This window comes from Marmota marmota, unplaced genomic scaffold (genome assembly GCF_001458135.2).
Source record: "Marmota marmota marmota unplaced genomic scaffold, marMar, whole genome shotgun sequence".
Taxonomy (NCBI): Eukaryota; Metazoa; Chordata; class Mammalia; order Rodentia; family Sciuridae; genus Marmota; species Marmota marmota.
The window spans coordinates 476658-487173 of NW_026000143.1; the positions used below are offsets into that span (position 1 = coordinate 476658).

Here is a 10516-nt window from a genome sequence, read left to right on the forward strand (position 1 = left end):
GTGCTAGGAGAGTGAGGGGCGGGGTAAGGGTGGAGGAGGCGGGGTCAGGGTGGAGGGGGCGGGGTCTGGCCAAGGCCCTGGAGTGCAAAGAGAGGGGGCAGCCGCCCGTCCCGCCCACCAGCACTGGTTCCTTTGACTTGGTTCCTGTGTCCTTACTCTGGGGTCCTTTGACGTCAGGGAGGGGTCAGCAGCCTACCTGGGGCCGTGGGGTGCCACCCCATTTGCACCCCGGTGCAGCCTTGATTCAGGGGCCAGGACACCCGGCCTTTTTGTGCCTCAGCCTCCTCATCTGCAGATTGGGCACCGCCCCCGCCCCCTCCCGGTGTCACGCTTGGTGGCAGGATGGCCAGTGGGCAGTGTGGCAGCTTTTGCCTCTCCTTGGTGGCTGTTGTCACCCCTGGGTGCACACAGGTCTCAGTGGGCTGGTTTTCATCCTTGAGTCGGACAGCTTTGTCCTGTTGACAGGGGACGTGTGTCCATCCAGCCCTGGGGTGTGACTGGCAGAGACCTGCTAAGTGGGGCTCTGCAGGGAGCAGATGGGGACCTCTGTGTGCCCAGACTCTGCTTCCTGTCTCCTTCCTCCCCTATGCTGGCCTCTCTCATGGGCTCACTATTCCCCTTGGTGACAAAAACGGCCACCATGGACGAGCTGAGCTGCCCCAGGGGGCCTCTATGACTGGGCAGTCTTTGTGAGTGCACCTGGTCTCATCCCTCCCCTTCCTCAGGCCTGGGTCCCCTGAAGCCCTTGACCCTGAGTGGGCGGAGCCCAAGGATGGGTGGGGGCGTGGCCAGAGGAGGTGGCTTCCCGGTGGGCAGGGGTCACAGCTGTGCTGACTGTGGGCTAGGGATGGGTGAGCACAGTCCCAACAGAGGGTTCCTTGTGTGATCCACGGGGTCACCAGGGGCCGCCACCTCTGCCCAGCACATCACAGAACTGTCGCATACTCATCCCTGGCAGAGCCAGCCCTGCCCCAGGTGCTGTGGGTGCAGATGGCCGATGTGGGCGGGGTCTCCATGTGGGCCCCTCACTTATTAGGAACTCCCCCAGGACCCGCTGGCCTGGGGCTCGGCTCCTCTTAAACTAAGTCCCTTGCAGAACTGAGGGGCCTGCAGGTGGCCAGGTATGCCCTGTGGGAAGTCCTAGCGGGCAGGAGGCAGATGTGTGCAGGGGAGGCCCGGCCTCCCCTGAGGCTCTCCCTGGTGGAGGCTGGCTGTCAGCTGAGCCCGTGTACGGGGTACCCCTGCCAGAGCGGGTGTGAAGGGGTGGCCAGCAGCTGCTCCAGAGCAGCTGGAGATGCGCAGACGCCTGGCACCGGTGCCCAGGAGATGAAGGCCCAACTCTTAATTAAACGGGCCAGACGTCTCCCAGAGCCCGCCCGCTCCTCTGGCTCCTGATCAGATAGCATGTCCCTGGGGCGGCTGGAGGGCTGACACCTCACAGCTCTGGAATGTTCTGCGGAGCCTGCCCCACCACCCAGCCAGCCTTTGTTCTTGAAAGAGAGAGGACTGGCGGGGGTGGGGCAGCCATTGAGGGCCCAGGTTGGCAGGTGGCAGGTCCCAGCCTGGGGGGTTGGGAGCCCAGGGACAGCCTGCCCGCCACCAGCCACCTCCCACCCACCCTTAAGTGAGAGCCTTTTGGGCACAGGAGGCCCCAGCTGGCCTGGCCCGAGTGCTGGCGCCAGATCTGTCCCACGTGGCTGTCTTGGGCGCCCCAGCACACCCCAGTAAGGGACAGGGTCCTGCCTGCATTGGGACAGGGGACACTGAGGCGCAGGGAGGCAAGGGACAGGCAGAGCCATGCCCAGGTCCTGCCCCCACAGCGGGAGGGCATCGGGGGCTTGGGCGACTGGCCCCTGACCCTCTGCGCCTGGCCACAGCCTTCGCAGAGCTGCAGACGGACATCCACGAGCTGACCAATGACCTGGACGGCGCAGGCATCCCATTCCTCGACTACCGCACGTACGCCATGCGGGTGCTCTTCCCGGGCATCGAGGACCACCCTGTGCTCAAGGAGATGGAGGTAGGCCTGCTGGCTGTCCCCGGGCATGTGGGGTCACTGCTGTCCTCCGCCTACGGGGACCCGTGGCCGGCCAGCACATATGGCCCTCGGGGACTGGCTTCCTCTGTTGACACCGGCCACTGAAGGACTCGGGAGCCCAGTGTCCCTCCTGGCTGGCACAGTTGGGCTCAGCAGGATGGCTCGCACAGTCTCCTGCCTGGACACCCGTCTCCGCACACCTCAGGTGCCCTGACTCTGTTGGTGGGAAGTTCCTCTTGAGCTCACCCTCAACGGGCCTTCCTGTCACTGGCTTGGGGCCCAGAGGTCACTCACCACCTTCTCCTTCCCAACACTTGAGTCTCCTTGGATGCTTTTCTGGATCTCTCTCCATTTGCCATCACTGAGCATGTCTCTCGCTGTGACTGTGAATGTTCTACCTGGTCCTTCTCCCTTACCCGCTGGGTGGGCAGTGAGGCATCACTGATGAGGCCTGGGCATAGCCCCGTGGGAAGTCACCTGCCCTCACCAGCCTTGGTATGGATAGAAATAGAGCAGGAGCCCTGGAGCCAGCCGTGCCTGCATTCCACTTCCGTTTACTACCTTCATGCTATGTGGGCCGATCAAGCCTCTTCCCCTCTCTGAACTTTAGTCCCTCACCCAGGAGGTGGGCAGGGTGGCTTTCTGTCCTCCAGGCAGTGAGACTGTGCACATGCACCCTTGGCATCCAGCAGATGGGGGCAGTGAGTTCGGCTGGAGGGCAGGTCAAAGGGCTCAGCCACAGAGAGGTTGCCAGGAACCAGCCCTCTCATCCTAAGCTCCACCACCAGGTTATGACACCCATGTTATGTCTGCCTGCAGTGGGCGTCTCGTGGGCAGTGGTCTAGGTCGATCCTGAAAGCACGGGCTGGGACGACACTTCTAGGGCATGTCCACTCTGCCGAGGAGGGCAGCAGGCCTGGGAATCAGCCCACTGGGGCTCTGGGACTCAAGGGGCATGCCTCCCACCCTCAGCCTCCAGTGGAAGGCCTTCCTGCCGAGGCCCAGCAGCCTGCCGTGTTCCCGCAGGTGCAGGCCAACGTGGAGAAGTCGCTGACGCTGTTCGGGCAGCTGCTGACCAAGAAGCACTTCCTGCTGACCTTCATCCGCACGCTGGAGGCCCAGCGTAGCTTTTCCATGCGCGACCGCGGGAACGTGGCCTCGCTCATCATGACGGCCCTGCAGGGCGAGATGGAGTACGCCACGGGCGTGCTCAAGCAGCTGCTGTCCGACCTCATCGAGAAGAACCTGGAAAGCAAGAACCACCCCAAGCTGCTACTGCGCCGGTGAGCCTCCACCTGCCTCTGCGGACACCCGGCCTCCACCCGCCTCCGCGGACACCCGGCCTCCACCCGCCTCCCACAGACACCCAGGCCCCATTTTAGGGGGTACCAGGGATGGAACCCCGGGGCTCTTACCCACTGAGCCACACCCCAGCCCCTTTTGAGATTTTAATGAGAGACAGGATCTCGCTGAGTGGCCGAGGCTGGCCTCCAACTCGCCATCCTCCGGCCTCAGCCTCCCGAGCCACTGGCACAAGAGTGCACCACCGTGCCCAACTTGTGGGCACCTTCAACTCTGTTGAAACGGGGGTGGACGTGGTAGGTGGGGCCTGCAGGGGCCTCATGGCTGCGTTCTGTTTTGCAACCTCAGGACCGAGTCGGTGGCCGAGAAGATGCTGACCAACTGGTTCACCTTCCTCTTGTACAAGTTCCTCAAGGCAAGTGGGGGCTGGTGGGGCGCGTCCCAGAGAGGGTGCCAGGGTGGTCCTCTGTCAGAAGGGCGTCGGTGACCTGTGGGAGGGAAGGACCCAGGGATCAGAGAGCCGGCGGGAGATGCTGGACAGTGGGCAGCAGGTGGGGTCTCTGCCCACGTGGAGGGCGCAAGCCTCTCAGGACTGTGTCTGGTGGCCCTGGCTCTCCCATCAGCCCCTGGACGTGGGTCCCGGGCACTTTAGCTGGGTTCTGAGTAGCTGAGCAGACGGCCTGAGTTTCTGCGCTGGACGTCACAGAGGCACCCGCCTGGCTTCCCCTGGAAAGGGTGACCACGGGTGCAGCCTGGTGGTCAAGGGCGAGGGCCAGTGCTTAATGCTGAATCCAGGCCTCTGCCGCCCCTCAGGACTTCCGGTCCTCCCCTGCCCTTTTTATATTTTATTTAGAGACAGGGTCTCGCTGAGCTGCTCAGGGCCTCGCTAAGTGGCTGAGGCTGGCCTCCAACTTGCGATCCTCCTGCCTCAGCCTCCCGAGTCTCCACGACCAGAGGAACGGGATGCCGCTCAGCAGATCTGCTCCCAGGTCCTAAGTCAGTGGAAACCTGGCAGAGCGTGGCCCCGTGGGACCGCACACACAGAGGGCTGGCTGGCCGTGCCGGGCAGCAGGCTCCAAGAGACAGGCTGCCATCCTGGTGCCCAGGGACTTGTGGGCTGGGGGCGAGGCCACAGTTGGACCAGGCAGCAGGAGGAGAAAGGCAGGGTGGGAGCACAGGGGCCTGGCAGGACACAGGTCCACCCTCGGGCCCACTGGGCCCCCAGGGAAGGGGGGCAGAGCAAGGAGCACGCTTCTCCTCTGGTCCCTTCTGTCCTGACTCTGAGCCCAGGGCCCTTAAGCCCTGAGCCACATCTCCAGCCCTTCAGGGTTTTTTTTGTTTGTTTGTTTGTTTGTTTTGTTTTTTTTAATTTTGAGACAGTTGCTGAGGCTGGCCTTGAACTTGCGATCCTCCTGCCTCAGCCTCCTGAGCCACTGAGATTACAGGTGTGGCCACTGCCCTTGGCATTTATTCACCATCTTAACTGTTTTTAAGTGTAGAGTGGGTGGGTATTAAATGACACTCATCCACAGAACTCTTCCTTTTGTAAGATTGAAACTTTGTCCCCATTCGATACTATCTTCTCCCTCCTCCCCTGTCCCTCAGCCCTGGCATTTACCACTCGGCTTTCTTGTCTGTGTGCCTTTGACTGCTCTGGGCTCCATATATAAGTGGAACCATGACCTATTTCAACTTAGCCTAATGGGCAGGGAGTCCGTGCGTCCAGCAGAAGATGAAGACATAAGCAAAATGCGGTCGATACCGTAGTCTCCTTGTCTACTCTTTTACTTTTCTTAGTTTCTGTTACCTGTGGTCAAGTGCAGCCTGAAGATAGTCTATGGAAAACTGTAGAAATAAGCAATTAGTAAGTTTTAAATTGCCTCCCATCTGAGAAGCAGGATGGAATCTCACATGTCCTTCCTGGAATGTGAATCTGCTTTTGTCCAGTGTATCCACCCTGTATATGCTACTCTCCCGTTAGTTACTGAGTGGCCATATTGGTTATCACATCAACTGTCTAGCAGTACTTGTGTTCACGTGACCTTATTTTACTTACTCTCCCAAAGAGAAACTGTAAAGTGCTTCCTTGAAGCACAGATTCTCAATATGGAAAGAAAGAATTTGTATGCTGAGGTTGCAAAGACTTATGGTGACAATGAATTTTCTATCCGTGAAATCGCGAAGAAAAAAGAAACGCGCTCTAGTTTTGCTGTCTCACCTCAAACTGCGAAAGTTGCAGCTACTGTGCGTGATAAGGGCTTAGTTAAGATGAAAAGGTGTCACAGCTGTGTGTGGATGACATGAACAGAAAATGTGTCCCCGTTGATGATGGTGAGTCGCGACAGAAAGCTCCGAACCTACGTGACGGTTTAGACAAGGGATCCCCCGGAACAAGTGACACCTGGCCATTTACTGCAAGTAATGAATGGCTACACTTATGCAAGAAGGGACTTGGATTGTGTTGAGAAAACACAGTGTGTGTAAGGTTTGGTTCTGCTCAAGGTCTCAGACACCTCCTGGGGGCCTGGGGACATACCCCCAGCAGATAAAGGAAGACAGTTTTATACAGTGGAGTCTTATCCTGCCTTAAAAAAGGAGGGAAATTTCAAAATTTTATTTATGTTCTTATTTTGGTACCAGGGATCAAACCCAGGAGCACTTAACCTCTGAGCCATATCGCCAGCCCTTTTGATATTTTATTTTGAGGCAGGGTCTCCCTAAATTGTTCACAGTCTCACCCAGTTGCTGAGGCTGGCCTCCAACTTGCTAACCTCCTGCCTCAGCCTCCCGAGTCTCTGGGTTTACAGATACTCACCACCATGTCTAGTAACTCGTGCATCTTTTCACGTGCCTGACTGGGCACCTTTGTGTTTTCTTTGAAGTCAGGATTGCAAACACCTGTTTCTATCCTTTGTGTGTTTCTAGAGTTACTTGTTTTAGCATATTGCAGGAGAGTTTAAATAATACCCACTTTCCATCTTTTACAACCCCTACGATTGCCAAGAAACGATTTTAACTTGTCTACGGAGTGAGGTAGGGATTTTCGGGATTTCTTTGCCCCAAACGGAGAATCTCTTGTCTTACCATCCTGTATTAAACTTCTCTACTGGGGTTACCTTTCCTTTGAAAAGTGGCACTTTTCATCTGGTAGTTTCTGTACATTTGGGAGAGTCTGAGCCCCCGCACCACATATGAACCTCTGTCCAGGAGGAGGGAAAGGTCGTGGTCTCTGGAGTACTTAGGTTCTGAGCCTCCCTCCTCTGCAGCCTCCGATCTCCTCACACCCTCTGTGCCCGTGTCATGGAAGTGGTTGGGGCTGGCGTGGAGGGTGGCACCTGATCAGGAGTGAACCACTGGCTCCACCAGAGCCTTTCCTGACAATCTCTGGATTTGAAGGGGCAGGTGCATTGATGTGAGATGGCTCTGGGTTCGAATCCTGACGTCTTGAGATGTTCACTGAGTGACTGTGGGCCCTGTGGCCTCCCATCTCTGACTCTCAGAGGCTGTAGTAATGCCGTTTCTGCCCTCTGCAAGGGCCAGGCCTGGCAGAACCCTCTGGCAGGCATCTAGGGAAACCCCAGAAGGCTCCGGGGACCTCCCTCCCTCCCATCAGATAGTGTCCCCAGGCAGAGAGGCGGTTCCTGACGGCAGGGTGGCTGATCTCCGCATCCCTCCTCCTTCCAGCCGACTTAATGAAGCCAAGTTTGCAAATGAAACATAATTTCAAAGACAGGCATGTTGTTGGAAGGTCTCGGGATGATCTGTGTTTGTGGCCGCTCCTTAGCAGCTGTCTCTTTAATTACTGCAGATGCTAACGAGGTGCCCGGAGCATCTGGTTACAGGGACAGAGCCACTGTCTGTTTGCCAGGGCCCCCAGGGGGGAGGTAGCACGGCCTGAGCTGCCCACCTGGGGCACAGCATCATCTGCACTCCACCGGGTGGCCCAGACCTGAGGAGGACCCTGAGCCCAGGTCCCGTGGGGACCCACCTGTGCAGGGAGGGGACACAGCCAGCCCTGGCCCTGCAAGGTGCAGGCACAGGCGAATGGTCTCATTCATTCAGATCAGGAGTGGGGGTCTCCACCCAAACCCACCAGGGTGCCCGGTCCTGGGCAGCTTCCTCTCCAGGGGCATCAGGACAGGTTCCGTGCAGAAGGGCTGTGAGGACCTGGGAGAGGGTACAGGGGTAGGGACAGCATCTGAGCTGGGGTCAGGTACGCTCTGCCTGGGGGGCTTTGCCAGTGGCTCTGCCACTCTGGCCCGGGCTATGGACCCCTGCTGCCCTCGCGGCACCCTTAGATGCTGGGGATCGCTTTTTCTGAGCAGCCAGAGATCCCAGCCAGGGGGGTCCCCGACATCTAGCAGATCACAGTCCCCCCCAGAGTATGGGGTGCAGCATCCACCCCTGCAATGGGCCATGGGGGGCGGGGGGCTTCCTGGGTGGCTGTGTCCTGAGATCGGCGAGTGGGATGTGGGTGGCTCTGGTCCCCGGGGTCTGCAGGGTGCTGTGGACCTGCCCCCGACTCCCCCGAGCCCTGCGTGGCTGAACACATCCGGGCATCTCCTGGGCTCCTGATTTATGATTTATTTAGGGCGCGCTCATGCATATTCATAAGGTGCCGGGTCTGCATCTCGCATTGATTTTCCTGCCATCTTCCCGGGGCTTTGGCAACAGGGACACACTCGCCTCTGAGAAGGGGACAGTTGTTTCTGTTGGCCTGGGAGCAACAGGGATGGCGTTGGGAGGGCCAGGGGCTTTTGGGGATCCCGGGATCGCGGCCTCACGACGCCCCCCGACCCCACCTGCAGGAGTGCGCCGGGGAGCCCCTGTTCATGCTCTACTGCGCCATCAAGCAGCAGATGGAGAAGGGCCCCATCGACGCCATCACCGGCGAGGCCCGCTACTCCCTGAGCGAGGACAAGCTCATCCGCCAGCAGATCGACTACAAGACCCTGGTGAGGACCACCCCGCCTGTCCCTGTCGCCGCTCCACGCGCTCCCGAGAGCCCGTCCTGGCTATGCCCAGGGGAGCCGGGCTGACACAGGCTGATGTCCCCTGGGCCACCCTCCCCTGCAGACCCTGAACTGCGTGAACCCCGAGAACGAGAACGCGCCCGAGGTGCCCGTGAAGGGGCTCAACTGTGACACGGTGACGCAGGTCAAGGAGAAGCTGCTAGACGCCGTGTACAAGGGGGTGCCCTATTCCCAGCGGCCCAAGGCTGGGGACATGGACCTCGGTGAGCAGCCGGGCCTCCTGCCAGCCACGTGGTGGACAGTGGGTTCTGGGCAGGGGCCCTGTGTGCACCCAGGTGGGGGAGGGGGAGGTGGCTCCAGGATCCCCAGGCCAGGCATTGGGGGGAGGGGTCTGCGCAGGGCCTCGGTCCAGCTGGATGACTGGTGGGGACACCGAGGGGGCTGTGGGGGCAGGTTCTCCTGGCCACAGTGGAGACCTCTGGCTTGTGGGCTGGGTCAGGGGGAGCCTTGGAGGGCCACGGGAGGGTTGGGGTTTGGGGCTCTGGGGACCCACAGCAGATGTGGCCAGAACAGCTGGGGCAGGGCCACCATGGGGGAGGGGCCTGGAGCCTGGGGAAGGGGCCCCCAAGGCAGAGGTCTCTGGCTGGGAGTGGCTGGAAGCTGCCCACATAGTGGGATCAAGGGGGGACCTCACCCCTCGATATTCTGGTATTTAAGGCCCTCCACCCAGAGCCCTGCAAGCCCCTGCCCCTCCCCACAGTCCTGTCCCCAGCCCCGGGACTGCATCGGGAGGGACCAAGACCCCGAGTCCCGCCCTCCAGCGCCCTGTTCCCTGCAGAGTGGCGCCAGGGTCGCATGGCCCGCATCATCCTGCAGGACGAGGACGTCACCACCAAGATCGACAATGACTGGAAGAGGCTGAACACGCTGGCCCACTACCAGGTGCCTGTCTGCCCCTGTCACAGCTTCCCTCGGGTGCCGGGGAGGGACCCCTGGCTGCCAGATGACCAGCCCGGGGCAGAGGAAAGGAGGCCAAGTCCCTGTGTGGACGGTCTCAGGCCCCCCACGGCCCCTGGGGTCCTCCCCATATCTCTGAAACTGTCCCGATGAGGAAACTGATGTTCAGAGTGGTAAGGTGACAGGAGCAGGGGTGTCACTCAGGTCCCCAGCGGGGTGTCTAGTCTCCTGGGGACTCATTGTAGCCCCTTCCTTCTGCCCGCAGGTGACAGACGGGTCCTCAGTGGCGCTGGTACCCAAGCAGACCTCGGCCTACAACATCTCCAACTCCTCCACCTTCACCAAGTCCCTCAGCAGATACGGTGAGGGGGGGGTCTGGAGGAGGGGTCAGCGGGGGCCCCAGGGCCTGGGAGGACACCTCCCCGGGCTCTGCTACGTGGAGGGGACATCGTCACCCTTGGCCTTTCTCTTAAGTACTGGAGGCTGTGCCCCTTCCCCAACTGCGTGTCCCCAAGTGCATTCAGCTGCGTCTCGTGCGTGATTGGCCATGCCCAGTGGCCGGGGAGGCAGGGGCGATGTCCCCGGCTCTTGGATGGGGGGACAGCTGTGGCAGGCCGTGGGGAGTGGCACAGGGCTCAGGGCTCCGCCTGCTGACAGGCCTGGTCCCCGCAGAGAGCATGCTGCGCACGGCCAGCAGCCCCGACAGCCTGCGCTCGCGCACGCCCATGATCACGCCCGACCTGGAGAGTGGCACCAAGCTGTGGCACCTGGTGAAGAACCACGACCACCTGGACCAGCGCGAGGGCGACCGGGGCAGCAAGATGGTCTCGGAGATCTACCTGACGCGGCTGCTGGCCACCAAGGTGGGTCCGGCGGGCGGGCAGGCATGGGACCCCAGCCTGAGGCCACCGCGCTCAGAGCCAGCCTGTCCTCTCCGGGGCGGCAGCGGCGGGCGCTGAGCTCTGGGTGCCCGTCCCTCCCCCGCAGGGCACGCTGCAGAAGTTCGTGGACGACCTGTTCGAGACCATCTTCAGCACGGCGCACCGGGGCTCGGCGCTGCCTCTGGCCATCAAGTACATGTTCGACTTCCTGGACGAGCAGGCGGACAAGCACCAGATCCACGACGCCGACGTGCGCCACACCTGGAAGAGCAACTGGTGAGGGCGGCCAGGGCGGGTGGGGCAGTGCCCCTTGGAGGGCGGAGCCTGCGGAGGGCGGGGCCTGCGGAGGGCGGGAAGGGCAGCTG

General features: G+C 60.7%; 1 protein-coding gene across 1 annotated transcript in view; it reads left to right on the forward strand.

Annotated features, from left to right (window-relative positions):
- Positions 1 to 10516, forward strand: part of Plxna1 (plexin A1) — a 55276-nt gene that overhangs the window by 40533 nt on the left and 4227 nt on the right. The window contains exons 20-29 of the mRNA XM_048786251.1: positions 75 to 92; positions 1877 to 2020; positions 3065 to 3321; positions 3689 to 3755; positions 8149 to 8295; positions 8417 to 8576; positions 9152 to 9255; positions 9536 to 9632; positions 9943 to 10133; positions 10258 to 10428. Coding sequence (XP_048642208.1) covers positions 75 to 92; positions 1877 to 2020; positions 3065 to 3321; positions 3689 to 3755; positions 8149 to 8295; positions 8417 to 8576; positions 9152 to 9255; positions 9536 to 9632; positions 9943 to 10133; positions 10258 to 10428 — 1356 coding nt within the window. The remainder of the gene's footprint in view (positions 1 to 74; positions 93 to 1876; positions 2021 to 3064; positions 3322 to 3688; positions 3756 to 8148; positions 8296 to 8416; positions 8577 to 9151; positions 9256 to 9535; positions 9633 to 9942; positions 10134 to 10257; positions 10429 to 10516) is intronic.